The sequence below is a fragment of the Capsicum annuum genome, chromosome 11 (assembly GCF_002878395.1).
Source record: "Capsicum annuum cultivar UCD-10X-F1 chromosome 11, UCD10Xv1.1, whole genome shotgun sequence".
Taxonomy (NCBI): Eukaryota; Viridiplantae; Streptophyta; class Magnoliopsida; order Solanales; family Solanaceae; genus Capsicum; species Capsicum annuum.
In genome coordinates, this window is record NC_061121.1 from 193,973,432 (window position 1) to 193,992,862 (window position 19,431).

General features: G+C 36.9%; 1 protein-coding gene across 1 annotated transcript in view; it reads right to left on the minus strand.

The window, feature by feature from the left end:
• LOC107847786 (1-acyl-sn-glycerol-3-phosphate acyltransferase PLS1) overlaps nucleotides 1-17,782 on the minus strand; it is a 30,598-nt gene extending 12,816 nt beyond the window's left edge. The window contains 5 exon segments of the mRNA XM_047399178.1: nucleotides 13,779-13,838; nucleotides 14,242-14,315; nucleotides 14,423-14,462; nucleotides 16,459-16,598; nucleotides 17,594-17,782. Coding sequence (XP_047255134.1) covers nucleotides 13,779-13,838; nucleotides 14,242-14,315; nucleotides 14,423-14,462; nucleotides 16,459-16,598; nucleotides 17,594-17,690 — 411 coding nt within the window. The 5' untranslated portion in view covers nucleotides 17,691-17,782.
• Nucleotides 17,783-19,431: the final 1,649 nt, after the last annotated feature.

Below are 19,431 nucleotides of genomic sequence, written 5' to 3' on the forward strand. Positions count from 1 at the left end.
TTATTATGTTCTAATTAAATACAATCTAATATCCTGGAAAAGTAAAATATCTAGATGTCATGGCTAGATCAAGCTCAGAGGTGGAGTATTTGAGCTATGGCATTGGCTACATGTAAGCTTGTATGGTTGAGACAACTTTTCAAAATAATTGAAGATGGGAGGAGTTGAAATGATGAAATTGATTTGTTATAACCAAGCTGCACAACATATCATTTCTAATGCCATGCTTAATGAAAGAACGAAGCACATCGAGATAAATTGCCACTTCATTCTAGAGAATATTGAGTTTGGATATATTGCCACGAGTTCTGTTGACTCGGAAGATCAATTGGCAGATACTTTCGTAAAATCACTTTGAGGACCCAAAATTGACTATATTCATCGCAAGCTAGGAGCATATGACGTATACACTCCAGCTTGAAGGGAAGTGTTAATATGGTATAATTAGATAGTGTAGATATAGGAATATCCCCAAATCTCTAAAATTAGGCAACTGGGAGATTGTGTAGTATTCTTATTACCCGTTCCGTCTTAATTTATATGAGTTAGTTTGACTTGGCATGGAGTTTAGAAAGAAAGACTTTTGAAACTTGTGGTCTAAAATTCTCCATAGATGTTTGTGTGGCTATGAATTCTTTCATTAAGGATAAAATAGGTATATTAAAGTTAAACTATTACTAAATATAAAAATGTGCTATCCTTTCCTGGGACTAGCTAAAAAGGATACAAAATGCGACAGAGAGTAGTTTCTTTCCTCATTTACATTCTCTCTAACAACTGCTTAATCCCAGCAACTTGAGGGAATAACCTAGCTAATAATTCTAAATTCTCTTCTCTTCTCATTTTGATTTCATAATAATAACAATAATATTAATATTAGAACTAGAAGTTCTCTCTATTTTCTATTGGCATATAATTTCATAGAGGGCAAAAAAACTCCTAGAACACATGAGACCTAAAGTGCACACACTAGCATGACTGAAACGCAATACCAACTATTGGTATCACTTACAGGGGGAGATAGTTTCTGGAATGAAATATCGATAGGGGAAGGTAGTTTAATTTGAGAAACTCATTCCCTCATCTATATACTCTGAGTCTGCAGAACAATGCCACTGTGGCCACAAGTATGGAGTCAGCAGGATTGTAATCTATTGTTTAGAAGAGCATTGAATGATTGGGAAATTGAGTAAGTTGCCTAGTTATTGGAGGTTCTTAATGATTTGCCAGGTATGTCTCTAAGGGCTGATAAGCTAATATCGAAAATACACATAAAGGAATCTACACAGTGAAGTCATGCTACTAGAAGATGAACTATAATGTATCACTGACTGAGAGGTGACCTTGGAAACTGACTTGGAAGGTATAATGTCCACTGAAATCCTCATGTTTTGTTTGGCTACTGATCAGGAAGGCATGTCTCACCCATGTGGCTCTACAGAAAAGAGGCATGCAAATTTGTTCAAGGTGCTTCATGCGAGAAAAGGAAGCTGAGGTAGACAACCATCTACTTATCCACTGCCACATAGCTGTAAGTTTGTGGAATATGTTTCTGTGCATTCTGGGGGTTAGCTGTGTCATGTCAAAGACTACTTTGGAGCTCCTGAACAGCCGGCCAGGAGTTGGGAGCAGAGGCAAGAATGAAGGATGGTGGAGCTCATCCCAGCATGTCTCTGGTGGTCCATATGGAAGGAAAGGAAGGCTAGGTGCTTTGAAGGACAGAAGATTAATTTTCAGAGAATTAAAATGAATTGCATTAGTCTTCTGTTTTTTTGTGTAAACAAGATTTGGTGGGGAAGGTGGTAGAGTTAGTTGATTTCATAGGAAACTTGAAATCTAATCACCCTTATGGGAGTGTGCCCATCACACAATGGGATGTTCTGCTTCCAATTCATCATCTCTTGGATGATGAACTTTTGTGAATATAAAGTTACCCTTGTCTCAAAAAAACTATTGGTATCACTTATATAGAACGTTTCTTTTATTATGTATACTACATTATTTTTGTAGAAGGTGAAATAAGGTCTTTGCGTGAAGAATACACCAAAGAATTCACCACAATTGACAATGCAGAACAAGAAAAGAAGGAACTTGAGTTAGGACCAATGCATTCTATATTGAGACCCAATTTCACAGATCAATAACTGTAAATGTATCAATTGGTCGTTCCACTTGAAGGAAATTCTCGCCCTTGAAGTCTGGAGTCGAGCGCTTTAGACACTACATTATTTGGACTCTTATACAAAAACCTATTGGCCAGTTTACTGCAGTCGGATAATGTAGAGGAAATCACGGGGTGACCATGCAACTCAGTTCATGTGACGACGTGGTCACACCAAATCTCAAGTGATCACACGAATATTATAGAAAGTTGGCCAAATTTGACGTACTAACACCAGTTTTCACATGGCTACACGAGAAGTCATCATGCCAAGGCATTTTCACATGATCATGTCAGCTGATGGGACTTATATATTTCTTGCTTCCTTATCTCCAAAATCATTAAAGAGAGATATCAATGAATATTGAGGTAGTTTTGGAGCCTATATTTTAAGAAGAATATCAAGAAGTAACAACATCAAGAGGAAGAAAAAGAGAGAGAAAGATCAAAAGTTGGGCATCAAAAGAGCTCTTCTCTTCTTGCATTGGTTTCATTGTGCTGATTTCTTGCCTTTTATTGGGTTTTTAAATTTTATCTAAATGACATAATTTCTTTAATTAAAGTAACATGAACCCATGACTCCTTTGGTTCAATAATTGACTCTAAAATGATTAAGCTGTTGTTTTTAATAGTAGTATACTTTATTATATTACTTAATGCTTTTCAAATATCTTACATTATTAGGTGTGAACAGAGATGCAATGTATATATAACCAATTCATTGAATACAATATAACCCCAGATTAGATAAGCAGTATAAATATCTAGGCCAACTACAATGTATATCATAATTGAAATAGGCTTAACCGACTTCGGAAACCCTAAAAAGACACATTGGCTTCGAGAAGCTCATCCGTGATAAATTCATTGAATCTAATGCATCTTTAATTGCATTAAGTGTAAAATTAGATTGGATTATGGAACCTCTACCTTGAGGATAGATAAGAAACTGTTAAAATATGAGTAGGAACAGGAACTGTTAGAATGAATAGGAACACGAATAGTACACAAAATCCTACTTGGAAAAGATTGTAATATAGTGTCTATAAAATAGGGTCTCAATATAATTATGTAGATACACATTCAGTAAGAATATTTTCTCCATTGTTTATCACATGGTATCAGAGCATTGGTGAGAAACATTCAAAATTAGTCTTGTGCATCAATTCCGACGACTGTCCAACTTGTTGATTGTATCATCTTCAAATTTGTGAGTGTTGTGCAAAAACCAACACTACCCCGAGGCTCGAAATTATCAGGCGACCCCCATCTAGAACCACCGAAAAACAGCACATCACACGCACTCACGCGTCGGCGACAGTCTGTTTTCCGGCGAGATTTATGTCACGCTAGGAGATTCCCATCAAGTTTCTTAATTTTTCTTTGTTTGTTGGAGTCGTCCAGATCTTCCGACCAGATTTCAGCAATTTTTCTCATATTCCGGCATTGTTAGAATATGAGTAAAAATAGGAATAGTATACCAAATCTTACTTTGAAAAGGATTGTATTGTAATGTCTATAAATAGAGTGTCAATGTAATTATGTAGACAATAATTCAATAATATTTTACTCTTATATTCTCACATGGTATCAGAGCTTGGTGAGGAATATCAGAAACGATAACTCAGTCACCGTGCATCAATTTTATTTTGTGGGTTGTGTGAAAAATACAACACCACCAAGAGGATCGAAAAGATCAGGCGACAAAAAACCCAACGAAAACCGCCGGAAAATTACCCTTCACGCGCTGCCACGTGCCAGTCGGAATCCAGAAATTCCGACGAGATCTACGTCACACGCCGGTGCGTGAGCCCATCTCCGATCGATTTTTGAGTTGTTTCTTTTTCTGTTGGGGTCGCCGGTCTATTCTGACTCCGACCACTTTCTCCTTTCCAGATTCCGACAATTATTTTGAGATTCCGACCGCCGAAACCCTAGTTTCAGCGACATCATTTTTTTTTCGAGCATTTTTTTCAGAAATTCAGATCTGGTTCTTAAGATATTCAAGTCAAATTCCCAAGATATCTTTTGGGCTTGATATTTTTTGGCTCCAAAAATATTGAAATTGGAAGTTCAAGTCCTATGATTAAATCTGAGCCCTTAATGAGAAGATAAAAAAATTAAACGTCACAGTCTATGCAGAATCAACAAGGGGAAGGTCGATTTGGAAGATCTTGTCCTAGGTGTAGTTATTGTAAAAGGCTTGGACATACTTGTGGCGTATGTTATTCTCGACAAGTGTAGTTATTGTTATAGGCTTGGACATACTCTTGGAATATGCTATTCTTTGCATAGTCGACCAACTAAAAATGCTCATGTTGCTCAGTCTAACACCATAAGTAATCAATTTACATGTAATCAATGGGTGTATTTATCTGACAAGGAATATAATGAGTATCTTCAGTATCGAGCAAATAAGCATATATCTCTACCAATAGCCTCAACTGCACAACCCCTACCTTTGGATCATGGGGTTGTGGACTCAGATACTTCTGATCGTATTTTTGGTGGCAAATCACTTCTGTCTGATATTGTTTATTCACAATCTCTTCCTGCTATTATTTAGCCAATGGAATCCGAACAGAGCCAAAAGGAGTTGGACAAGCTAAACCCCTATCTTCTGTCACTCTAGACTCGGTTCTTTATGTCTCTGGTTGTCCTTTTAATCTTGCATCTGTTAGTCGTTTGACACGTGCCCTTCATTGTAGTATAACTTTTTTTTATGATTCTTTTCTAATGTAGGATCGCAAAACGGGACAGACGATTGGCATAAGACATGAATCACAAGGCCTTTAACATCTTACCTCTTCAAATTCCTTCACAGCATGCTCCATTACAGACCCTCCCGACATTATTCACAAACGTTTGGGATATCCAAGTCTATCCAAGCTACAAAAGATGGCGCCTAGTTTGTCTAGTTTATCCGCTGTAGATTGTGAGTCGTGTCAACTTGGGAAACACACCCGTGCTATATTTTCACGTAGTATTGAGAGCCGTTCAGAGTCTATTCTCATTAGTTCATTCTGATATTTGGGTCCTAGTAGAGTCAGTTCACCCTTAGGATTTCGTTACTTTGGTACTTTCATTGATGATTTCTCAAGATGTACTTCGGTTTACTTGATGAAAGATCGTTCCGAGTTATTTTCTATATTCAAAAGTTTTTGTGCTGAAATACAAAACCAATTTGGTGTTTCTCTTGGTGCTTTTCATAGTGATAATGCCTTAGAATACTTATCCTCCCAGTTTCAGGAGTTCCTGACTCATCAAGGAATCATTCACCAGAAATCATGCCCATACACTTCTCAGCAAAACAGTATAGCAGAAAGAAAAAATAGGCATCTCATTAAAACTGCTCACACTCTTCTCATTGAATCTCATGTTTCGCTGCATTTTTGGGGCGATGCAGTCCTCGCATCTTTTTATCTCATTAACAGAATGCCATCATCTTTGATCCAGAATCAAATTCCTCATTCCATACTATTTCCTCAGTCACATCTCTACTCTATCCCACCTCGTGTTTTTGGGAGCACGTGTTTTGTTCATAACTTTGCCCCAGAAAAAGATAAATTAGCCCCTCGTTTTCTCAAATGTGTCTTCCTTGGTTACTCTCGAGTTCAAAAAGAATACGATGCTATTCACCTGATCTGGGTCGCTACCTTATGTCCGCCGATGTCACATTCTTTGAATCTGAACCTTACTACAAATCTTTTGCTCGTCTTGATATCTCTAAGGTTTTACCCATACCTCCAGTCTTACCCACACCAATCTTTAAAGAATCAATGGTTACTTCTCCAGCTGCAGTGCCACCACTTTTGACTTATCATCGCCGCCCGCGTCCAGCATTAGTCCCAGATGATTCATGCCATGCGCCTGACGCTTCCCCTGCTGCGGACCTGCCTCCTCCTAGCCAATCAATTGCACTTCAAAAAGGTATAAGATTCACTCATAATGCTAACCCACATTATACTTTCTTGAGTTATCATCGTCTATCATCACCCCATTATACTTTTGTATTATCTTTGTCCTCTATTTCCATTCCTAAGTCTACAGGTGAAGCACTTTCCCATTCAGGATGGAAACAGGCTATGATTGATGAAATGTCTGCTTTACATACGAGTGGTACTTGGGAGCTTGTTTCCCTTCCTGCAGGTAAATCTACGGTTGGTTGTCATTGGGTTTATACAGTCAAAATTGGTCCAGATGGTCAGGCTGATCAGCTGAAGGCTCGCCTTGTTTCCAAAGGGTATACACAGATATTTGGGCTTGATTATAGTGACACTTTCTCTCCCGTGGCTAAAATAGCATTTGTCCGTCTTTTTCTCTCTGTGGCTGCCGTTCTTCATTAACCTTTTTATCAGTTAGACATTAAGAATGCTTTTCTACATGGTGATCTTGAGGAAGAAGTCTATATGGAGCAATCACCTGCTTTTGTTGCTCAGGGGGAGTCTAGTAGCCTTGTATGTCGATTGCGCAAGTCACTCTATGGTTGAAAGAATCCCCTCGAGCTTGGTTCGAAAAATTTAGCATAGTGATTCAGAAGTTTGGCATGATTTGTAGTGGAGCTGATCATTTAGTGTTTTACTGTCATTCTGAACCAAATTTGTGTATTTATCTGGTTGTTTATGTTGATGATATTATTATCACAGGCAATGATCAAGAGGGTATCACTAACTTGAAGCAACATCTGTTTCAACATTTCCATACTAAAGACCTCGGCAGACGAAAATACTTTCTAGGTGTTGAGGTTGCACAGTCTAGATTAGGTATTGTTATTTCTCAACGCAAGTATGCTTTAGACATTCTTGAGGAGACAAGAATGATTGAATGTCGACCCATTGACACTCCTATGGATCCAAATGCTAAACTTCTGCCAGGACAGAGGAGCCACTTAGTGATCCTGGAAGGTATAGGCAGTTGGTTGGAAAGTCAAATTATCTCACAGTGACTATACCTGACATCTCTTTTCCCGTGAGTTTTGTAAGTCAGTTTATGACTTCCTCCTGTCATAGTCATTGGGATGCAGTTGTTCGTATTTTGCGATATATTAAGTCATCTCCAGGTAAAGGACTACTCTTTGAGGATCGAGGCCATGAGCGTATCATTGGATATACCGATGCTGATTGGGCTGGATCACCCTTTGATAGACGTTCTACATCTGGATATTGTGTTTTAGTAGGTGGTAATTTGGTGTCCTGAAAAGGTAAGAAACACAGTGTGGTTGCTCGATCTAGCGCCGAAGCGAGCAATGGCTACAACAACCTATGAGTTGGTTTGGATCAAACAATTGCTGGAGAACTAAAGTTTGGAGAAACCGGTAAGATGGAACTTGTATGTGATAACCAAGCAGCCATTCATATTGCATCTAATCCAGTGTTCCATGAGAGGACCAAGCACATAGAGATTGATTGTCACTTTGTTAGAGAAAAGATACTCTCGGGAGATATTGTTACAAAATCTGTGAAGTCAAGTGATCAACTTGCAGATATCTTCACCAAGTCCCTCACTAGTCCTCGTATTAATTACATTTGTAACAAGCTAGGTATATATGACTTGTATGCACCAGTTTGAGGGGGAGTGTTAGAATATGAGTAGAAATAGGAATAGTATACCAAACTCTACTTTGAAAAGGATTGGATTGTAGTGTCTATAAATAGGGTGTCAATGTAATTATGTAGACAACAATTCAATAATATTTTTCTCTTAGGCATATTTTTCAGATTCCAGTTGCCGGAGTTAAGGTTTCGGCGACTTTCAGAATTTTCCCGGCGGATTTTTCCCAGAATTTCTTGTTGCTTTCAAAGTCAATATTCAAAAGATGCCTTTTGGGGGTGATATTTTCGGCTCTAAAAATACGGAAATTGGAAATTCAAGTCCTATGATCATTTTTGAACTATTAATGGGAAGTTCAAATTATATCGCTTGGGCTTCCTCGGTTGAGCTGTGGTGCAAAGGTCAAAGTGTCCAAGATCACCGAAAGATTAAGGCTAGCGTGGTAGATGAAAAGGCAAAGTCTAATGCAGAAGATACGAAATTCAAAGAACAATAGGAGAAGGTTGACGCTCAATTATGTAGTCTCTTATGGCGATATATATTGATTCTAAGTTAATGCCCATGTTTCGCCCATTCCAGACATGTATGTTATTTAGTTTGGGAAAAGGCTCGTGCTTTATACACTAATAACATATCTCATTTTTATGACGTGATATCTCAAATGCCAACTTAAAAAAACAAGAATCTGATATGTCTACTTACTTAGGGCAGGTACAAGCAATCATAGAGGAATTTGGAACATTGATGCTCATCATTGCGGATGTGGAAAAACAACAAGAGCACAGACAAATGTTGTTTCTAGTTCTTACACTTGCTGGACTTTCTACTGACAGATTTTAGTTAGTCCTGCATTTCCTACAATTGATGAGTTATTCTTGCATTAATACATCTGGTCGCGCCTCCCAGTCACAAAGTAATTTCATCACCCACTATTGACTCCTCTATTCTCGCATCTCAAACCATAGAAAAACGAACATATTAGCCTATGGAGAATCCGCAAAGAGGTCGTTCTGGAAAATCTTGATCTAAGTGTAGCTACTGTCATAAGCTTAGACGCACTCGGGATATATCTTATATTTTGCATGGTCCTCACCCAGTTATGATCCTATTGCTATAAGGGAATAATGAGCTCCTTCGGAATCAAACAAGTAAGCAGAAATCTCTACAGCCTAATCGACCATCCAATAACGTGCAGAAATCTCTACAGCCTAATCGACCATCCAATAATGTTCATATTGCTCGAATAGATTATGATGAGTTCCTTCGGTATCGAGCAAGTAAGTGGACGTCTCCACAAGTAGCCTCGGTTGCTCAGCCTGATGCTTCTGTTGTAGGTAATTTTTTTCTTGTGTTTCACAGTCTAGTACTCTTGGATCATGGGTCATGGACTCAAGTGCTTCTAATATTTCTAGTAATAAATCAATTCTTTCTGACATTGTTTATTCACAATCTCTTTCTTCTATTACTTCGCCAATGGGATCCAAACAAAAACAAAAGGAGTTGGACACGCCAAACCCCTATCTTTTGTCACTCTAGACTCTGTTCTTTATGTCTCTTGTTGTCCTTTTAATTTTGCATATGTTAGTCGTTTGGCACGTGCCCTTCACTATAGTATAACTTTTTTTGATGATTTTTTTCTAATGCAAGATCGCAGTACGGACAGACAATTGGCATAAGACATGAATCACAAGACCTTTACCATTTTACCTCTTCAAATTCCTTCACAGCATGCTCCGTTACAGACCCTCCAGACTTAATTCACAAACGTTTAGGCCATCCAAGTCTATCCAAGCTACAAAAGATGGTGTCTGGTTTGTCTAGTTTATCCACATTAGGTTGTGAGTCGTGTCAACTTGGGAAATACGTCTGTGCTATATTTTCACATAGTATTAAGAGTCGTTCAGAGTCTGTTTTCTCATTAGTTAATTCTGATATTTAGGGTCCTAGTAGAGTTGGTTCACCCTTAGGATTTCATTATTTTGTTAGCTTCATTGATGATTTTTTAAGAAGTACTTGGATTTTCTTAATGAAAGATCATTTTGAGTTATTTTCTATATTTAAATGTTTTTGTGCTGAAATACAAAACCAATTTGGTGTTTATATTCGTACTTTTCGTAGTGATAATGTCTTAGAATACTTATCCTCCTAGTTTCAGGAGTTTATGACTCACCAAGGGATTATTCACCAGACATCTTGTCCATACACCCCTCAGCAAAATAGTGTAGCAGAAAGGAAACATAGGCATCTCATTGAGAGTGCTCGCACTCTTCTCATTGAATCCCATGTTCCACAACATTTTTGGGGCAATATAGTCCTCACATCTTGCTATCTAATTAACAGAATGCCATCTTCTTCTATTCAAAATCAGGTTCCTCATTCCTTACTATTTCCTCAATCACCTTTCTACTCTATCCCCCTTGTGTCTTTGGGAGCACATACTTTGTTCATAACTTAGCCCCAGGAAAAGGTAAATTAGGCCCCCATGCTCTCAAATGTCTCTTTCTTGGCTACTCTCGAGTTCAAAAAGGGTATCGTTGTTATTTACCTGATCTTCATCGCTACCTTATGTTCGCCGATGTCGCATTATGTGAATCTCAACCTTATTATACATCTTCTGATCATCTTGATATCTCTAAAGTTTTACCCATACCTCCGGTCTTACCTGCACTAACCTTTGAGGATTCGACAGTTACTTCTACATCTCCAGTTGCAGTGCCACCACTTCTAACTTATCATGGTCATCTGCATCCAACATTAACCCCAGATGATTCATGTCATACATCGGATGTTGCTCCTACTGCGGACTTGCCTCCTCCTAGCCAATCGATTGCACTTCAAAATGGTATATATTCCACTCGTAATGCTAACCCTCATTATACTTTCTTGAGTTATTAGCGTCTATTATTATCCCATTATGCTTTTGTATCATCTTTGTCCTCTATTTCTATCCATAAGACTACAGGTGAAGCACTTTCTCATTCAGGATGGAAGTAGACTATGATTGATGAGATGTCTATTTTACATACAAGTGGTACTTAGGAGCTTGTTTCCATTCTGGTAAATCTACTATTGGTTGCCATTGAGTTTATGCAGTCAAAGTTGGTCTAGAAGGTCAGGTTGATCGACTTAAGGCTCGCCTTGTCGCTAAAGAATATATGTAGATATTTGAACTTGATTATAGTGACACTTTCTCTCCTATGGCTAAAATAGCATTTGTCCATCTTTTTCTATCTATGGATGACGTTTGTCATTGACTTCTTTATTAGTTGGACATTTAGAATGTTTTTCTGCACTGTGATCTTGGGGAAGAAATCCATATAGAGAAACCACCTGGTTTTGTTACTCAGAGGGAGTCTAGTAGCCTTGTATGTCGATTCCGCAGATCACTCTATGGTTTGAAACAGTCCCCTCAAGCCTGGTTCGGAAATTTCCGCATAGTAATTCAGAAGTTTGGCATGATTCATAGTGGAACTGATCATTCAGTATTTTATCACCAATCAGAACCAAATCTGTGTATTTATTTGGGGGTTTATATTGGCAATATCGTCATCATCGACAATGATCAAGACGTAATCACTAATTTGAAGTAACATCTCTTTCAGCATTTCTAAACTAAAGACCTTGACAGACTGAAATACTTTCTAGGTATTAAGGTTGCTCAATCTAGATCATGTATTGTTATTTATCAATGCAAGTATGCCTTACATATTCTTAAGGCGACAAGAATGATGGGATGTAGACCCATTGACACTCCTATGGATCTAAATGTTAAACTTTTGTCAGGACGGGTGAGCCACTTATTGATCCTATAAGGTATAAGCGGTTGGTTGGAAAGTTGAAAAATCTCACAGTAATTAGACCTTACATCTTTTTCCTGTGAGTGTTGTAAGTTTATTACTTCCCTATATAATAGTCATTGGGATGCAATTGTTCGTATTCAGCAATATATAAAATCAGCTCCAGATAAAGGACTACTCTTCGAGGATCGAGGCCATGACCATATCATTGGATATACAGATATTGATTGGGCAGGATCAACGTCTGATAGACGTTCTACATCCGAATATTGTGTTTTAGCAGGAGGTAATTTGGTGTCCTGGAAGAGTAAGAACCAGAGTATAGTTGCTCGATCTAGTACGGAAGCAGAATATTGAGCAATGATTGCAACAACTTGTGAGCTAGTTTGGATCAAACAGTTGCTGAGAGAACTAAAACTTGAAGAAACCGATAAGATAGAACTTGTGTGTAATAATCAAGCAGTCCTTCATATTGCATCTAATCCAGTGTTCCATAAGAGGACTAAGCATATAGAGATTGATTGTCACTTTGTTAGAGAAAAGATACTCTCAGGAGATATTATTACAAAATTTGTGAATTTAAGTGATCAACTTGTAGATATCTTCACTAAGTCCCTTAGCAGTCCTCGTATTAATTGCATTTGTAACAAGCTAGGTACATATGACTTGTATGCACCAGCTTGAAGGGGAGTGTTAGAATATGAATACAAACAGGAATAGTATACAAAATCCTACTAGGAAAATGATTGTAATGTAGTGCCTATAAATAGGTTCTCAATGTAATTACGTAGATACATAATTCAATAATAAAATTTCCTCCATTATTTCTGACGGACACAATCATAAATTGGTTTAAGGAACACTATAAAGTGTCCCGCTATATTGTTAGAACCAAAAGTTGAGTAGTTGTGAGTTGAATTATGACCAAAAGGTTGTAGGTGAGAGACTCTATCGTTTCATTATTAGTTTGTGCCAATCAACCAATCACTCATTCAATCTCTTAAATGACACCATAGGAAAGCACAACCATGACTATTATAGTCCTTGTGGGTTCGGCAACTCTACCTTGAAATGTTAGGGCTTTTGCTAGTGTCAAGCTGAATGCATCACACAAGAAGCTGAATCTCGATAGAGAGGAATATAAGGTGCTTAGATAAGTCACACCTATCTAAAAGAAGATTCTTGTGACATGTCTAGTTTTGATACCAATACTGCATCACTATAGCAATGCACCGCAAGCTATGGCTTGGAGATTAGATTTAGAAAGAATTGATAAGATTGGGTAAGTTAAAGAATGATCCAATTACTAGGCAAATTGGAAGAGATAAACAGGACTTTTTGATTAGGATTTAAGTGATTCACTGAGATGGGCACCAAATAGAGAAGGAGTGACCTGTTACAATGACTACATCAGATAGTAGTATCTTCTCTGCAAAAGAAGAGCACCTCTCACAGCGGCTTGATCGAGATTGTAGAATGTAAAGCTTTTCTCAGTTAAAATTTCAGCTGAATGTGTATGCTGAGGACAGTAATTATCTGTTTCTATTTCGCATTGTTGCTACTCAGCTTTTAGACGTGTTCCTTAATCTATGTAGTATTCAGTGGATAATGCCTAGGAAACAGAATAACTCTCATGAGCTGGACAAAAATGCAAGCATAATAGAAGATTAGAAGGATATGGAATACAGTTCCAGTATCCTTTGGTTCATGGGCATGAGAAACGGATATTCGTTTCAACTTTTACATTTCCACTATTACCTTGGTGATTTTTTATTGAATAAATCCAACTTACTTCCAATCAATCAATCAACAGCGCCTTAATCACAAAGTCCAACTTACTTAACAAAATAAAAAGATATCATCATACTCCCTTAGGAAAGCTAACAAAAACCTTCAGAAAACTGAGGAAAATATTAACCTACATAGAAATTATAAAGCAATCGCCTTAAATGCATTAAAAGAAATAGGACATCCTAAATTCAAAATTATGGCAAGACCTAGATGAAGATGATATGTTATACTGCAATGTAAAAGGAACCGTGTCTGTCCTCTTTTGACTGCTTATTGAAAATATTCAAAATGCTGGAGAATAGTCTATGATGTCTCTATCTTTGTAAAGCAATATTTAATTTTGCACTCTTCAACTTAACATTATAAGCTTCAAAATAATATAAAATGAAGTTTGCATTCAGCTGCAATCCGACTTAGCAACAACTAGTACCAGAGAGCATATAACATAGTGAAGAATTCTGATGGAGTGAGAAACTTACTAGAAGATATGATAGGGATTTCTTTGCCAAAGCAACTGGGCTACCGAGGCAACCTACTCGCTGTTAATAACCATAGAGGAAAATATCAAAAGGTAGATACTTCTGCTTCAATGGGGAATCAGAGTAAGTTTTCTTCGCAGAAGATAACATGAAAACAAATGAAGGGATAAAAATGCTACTATTTTATATGAGAAAAGTATCAAAGCCGTAAGTTCTACATAAAGAAAAAGGAGACCATTCTAAACACACAATTGAGTTCTCATTCTAACAATGTAGACTAAAGTGGAGGAACTGACATTCTGGGTTACTGGAGTGGTGAGAAATGACATATCAAAGATTTGATAGCCAAGATTTTCTTAAGAAATGGATGCTTCTAAAAAGAGGGGATTTGTGATGCATCAAGAAAAAGCAACAATTCGAAGCTTCAGGAAACAGAGAAACTTAATTTGAAGTAGACAAGCACCTGAGCTAGAACCCATCCAACAAGCCAGTCAATGTCACTTCTATGGTTGGAGATTACTAGAGCTGGCTCTTTTCCTGAAATCAGTTATTAACCAAGAACAAGTTTACACAGGAAAAATGAAGCTACAGACAGCTTATCTGGGGAAAGAATTCAGGTATCAAAGATGATGGAACTTTCTTACCCATTAACCTGTACGTTTCTTGATCTGTGTATAGCTCAACCTAGCAGTAAACACAAAATACTACAGCGTTACTCTTAAAACACGATAGGAATCAATTAGGTGACTGTTTTTAGTGCAACCATTTCCTTACATAATCAGGGACTTTTCCTACCAGAAAACAAATTTAATTCTGTATTTCGCATGCCTAACTGTAAGAAAACTCCGCTGTCACACACATGGCCCAACTCATTAAACAGCACTTAAGAGAAACGGAATGACTTCTCTTTTTCTTCCGACCAAGGATAATTCTTTTTATTAGATTATCAATTAGAACGCATTCTGCACTGCTTCCCAGGGGCGAAAAAATAATTCTACAAAAAGGAGAGTATAATATTTCCGTCTGAAGCTATTTCCAACAATAGCTGTTCGAAAAAACACCTGAAGATAGTGCAGACAAGAATATAGTTCTGTATATGTGATTATGAACTTAAACTCATTCTAAACTGCTTCCCAGTGCTGAAAATATAACTCTAAGAAAAGTGGAGTAAATTTCTTAGTTACGTTAGCCGTCTGGAACTATTTCCAACAACACTTGTTCAACAAACATCTGTAAATAGTACCATAACAAGTACCATAACAGTTGTTCAACAAACATCTGTAAAAGGAACCCTCCTTTCACCATCTCCGTACAACTTTTTTTTTTAAGTTTTCCCGGTAGGTATGCTTATTATCTTGGACTCTGGACATATTTCATAAGCTAAACTGGTATTGCTGCTGGGGGTAGATGACAACAAGGTTCTCTTTGGAAAATTCTAATTATGAGTTTATAAGGGAGGTGCCTGAGGCAACGTAATCCAGTCCCTAACCAGGACATGCTAACGCGGGATGCTTTGTGCACCGGGCTGCCCTCCACTTCTTTTTCAATAAGTATACAACTAGTTCTCTGAGCAGCAAGAACTTCCCATCCTTGATGGATTTTTCCTAGTTTTACTGTTTACCTCTTTCATTCTTATTCTTCTTCCTCTCTTAACACTCCAATACTTTGTCCTAAAGCATATACTCAATATCAAAGAGGCTAGACAAGATTGGTCTGTCATATAGAGGTGGAAAAATGATGACTTTTGAAAGTATATTTAAAACCATTTTGCTAAGGATCAAAGAAAGTAAGAAGACTTCTTCATTGTAAGTTTTCCCACAGTCAAAATGACGTCAGGTGACATGTAATCCCCAGGAATCTGGAAGGATCTCGGGCAAACTGCAAAGTGCATTTGGAACATCACATATAAGACTTTTTCCTTGCAGTATGTGCTCTGGAAGTTGGAGTATAAAAAACAATAAAGTGACATCTATTAAACAGAAGGAAAACACTGAGCAAAAGAAACTATACAGAGTCCATCGCCAGATATGTTCCCTGCTTGGCTACACCTACTAAAGCCAAAGAATAGATTACCCTGATATCCACCAAAATAGTCTTTCCAAAGAAAGGGAGGCGGGGGGTTTAAGCATTTGGCAGCTCAGATGTACTTTTGCTGCACTAACATGTTAGATATAATTACACCAGGGTTTACAATTGTTTGACTTAACAGAACCCTCCAACATTTTTGGGAATAAGTTAAACACTCTCAGTGACACTACAGGGACAACTGGACTACCATCAGTCCTTACAAAAATCAAAATAAAGACCACTTGCTTGCTTATAAAATATATATATATATATATATATATATAGATATATATATATCTTCTAATTCTATTTGAGATGAACATAAGTTGAACTACAAGTGCAAGAAGAGAAGTACTTGAAAAAACCTTGTGGTTCATTTTCTTAGGCTCTTGAAGAAAGCAGGAGTTTAGAATTCTCAAAATCCGTACTTATGGCTGTTGTAACAGATGAGGAAACTGAGTTATCACAATTATGTGCAAGCACATTTAAGTTATCACCAAGAGCATTATGGTTCTAAATTCCAGCAAACACGTAGATTGTCTTCAAATAGTAACTTAAATAATGAGATTTAGCACAAAGGTAAACAATAAATTTAACAATAGTCTTCAAATACCTTAACATTTGCCCACCAGTCGAAGAGCCATATGATTTCCAACCATAACAATTCTGTGACTTCTTTGTTTATCCTTCTGTATATGATTTTTGATAAGGGTCTAACTAGAATGAAGAGAAGTGCCTGAAAGTAAAAGCATCCGAAAAATAATTTGAATGTATTTCTATATAAAATGTGATTATGTAAGAAAAAGGAAGACTGCAATTGAACAGCAAAATCAACTGCAATTGAACAGCAAAATCAACTAACATCAAACAAAATGATTCTACAATTCTTATTATGCATTTAGTAGACTTTGATAATAGTCATGAATCCTAGAGTGGAAAAATAGGCAACAAATAAAAATAATTGAAATATATTGGTCGTGGTTTATACTCACTTTCTATAGCCAAAATGAAAAACAAGTTAAAGACATATCATCAACAGATTATACTCAATTGCTATAATAGCTAGCAAGATATCAAAAAATTCTCTTCATTCACTGTTCCAAGCATTCTGTCTACGATTTTTAGGTAATCCCTACATTGGTTCATTGATATTCTGGAAACCACCTAACTGACCCAGAAAATCCACTTTGCAAAACTAAATACTACTCCTCTACTTCAATTTGTTTGTCTTGCTTTCCGTTTTTGTCCGTTTCAAAAAGAATGTAGCTTTCCCTTTTTGGCAACTTTAATTTTAACTTTCCACGTGACATATTTAAGACTACAAGATTAAATTACATTTCAGTACATCATATAAATCTTTAGTTTAAGACCACAAAATTAAAAAATCTCCTTTACTTTCTTAAACTTTGTGCCAAATCAAAACTAAACAAACAAATTGAAGTACAGGGAATACTATAATGTAGAAAAAAAATCGGTCAAACAAAAACTTAGGCATACAGACAAGCAGAGTAATCAAAATCAAGAAAATCAACATTCCAACAGACTCTTAGCATAAAAGGAACAATTCAAAGAATGACGAAGCCATATCATGCATGAAACAACCCAAAAAACCGCAATAAAAAAAGGACGAACCCAAGAACATCAACAGAATACATAACAAATAATATTCCACGAATAACAAAAGCAACGTGAGATCTAATCCAAAACAAGCAAAAAATAATTAACATATTAAAATGTGTATATATCCCTGAATAAAGTTGATAATGAGGCCGGATAAAAGGAAGAGAAGACCAATAGGAAGAATAATGGCGGCAATGATTGCCATTGCTTATAAATTACCCACATCCAAAATCCAAAAAATATAATGTAAAATATATAGATTGATTGAAGATGAAATAATGAAGAGAAGTTGGGGGTGGTGGAGGGATGTTTAGTTGGCAATCTGACCGTTTTTACAAATCGAACCATTTAGTTAAATGGCAAGCAAACTGCCTGTCCCATGTTGCCCCGCTGACTTTCCAAATTGTGAAAATACACTTTATAAAATAAAATTAGTATACGTGCCGCGCGATGTGCGGATAAAAAAATTATTTCTAATCTTTTTGAATTGTGATATTCGAGCATGTTAAATCATATTATCTTAAGTAGATGTTGGACAATAAAATTCTCGAAATCAAAAATAATAATCGAGTCAAGAAAAATACTGCAACAATTGATTTATTGATTTCAATAAGTGAGTGTTACAATCTCTATGAATCCTCTGATTTGCCTTTTCAATAATAAATTCAAGGGCTTCGAGCTTGATCTTGAACTTGAACTTGATGAATTTGATCTTGTCTTGTGCTTGAATCCTTGGGCTTTGCAACTTATTCTTGAATCTTGCGGTCTTGATCTTGAACTTGAGCTTCATTTGCGGATTTGATGAGCTTGATCTTGACTTGTACTTGAATTTAAGGGCCTTTGAGCTTGTTCTTAAATCTTGAAGTTTTGATCTTGAAGCTTGAACTTTGTTCTTGAATCTTGAACTCTTGATCTTGAACCTTGAACTTTGTTCTTGAATCTTGATGTAATACCCCGTACTTTTCCTAGCTTGAAAAGTTTCCCAAGAATGTTAGAAGCTTTCTTTGATAGATGAATCTACTTTTGTACACGTGTTATTTTCAAGATTTTCACTTTTTGTCATGTGGAAAATTCAATAAGCTTTCCATCGATACCAAATTTGCCCAAATCCGACACTCGGGTGAAGAGTTAGAGCCTTTTTAGTGAGACAGTGTATCACCTGAGCCTTCAACGCGTCGCGAAGATAGCTCAAATGGCAATTGTCAATTTCCAGTATTGCTCCACGATAGTGGCGCGTCGCGCCAAACTTCCAGGTCGTAGACAAGGTGGCAACGCGATAGCTCTGCGTCACGCCGCCGTGCAATTTTCCATTTGTCACTTTCCAGTGACTTGGCGCGATAGTGGCGTGTCGCGCCAGGGATGAAAATCAGGAAATTTTCTTAGATATTAAAGATGCGTCCAAGGGTTGAAAGGGTCAATTTCCTACCCCTATTTAAACCCAATAACACATGATTTAGCCATTCTTCACCCAAAATATACTAGTTTCTCTCAAATTTCTCTCAAGAACAAGCTAGGGTTTCTATTAGGAATTCAAATTCAAGAAGGTTTCACCGTCAATCTTCACGAAATCACGAACTAAGGTATGCATAGTGTTCATTCATGAACTCCTTTCATCCATGAAGCCCAAGAATCTCTTTTCTAAAGTCAAGATTTTAGATTTTCTTTATGAACTTCATGTTGGTTTATTTTGTTTATGTTGAGAATGATCAATTAAATTCAAATCCATGTTGGGTGATTAATGTTATGTGGAATTGATTTGTATAGATGTATATTCATATGAACCTATGATTAAACCCTAGGATGATGAAATTAGTTATGAATCATAATGTTTGATTGTTGTATAATATTTTCTACATATATTATGCCTACCATGTGTTTGATTAAATGCCTATACGAAGGAAAAGTGCCCAACTAGCATGATATTATGAAATCCCCATGTTTGTACAAGTTTATGCATACCACATGT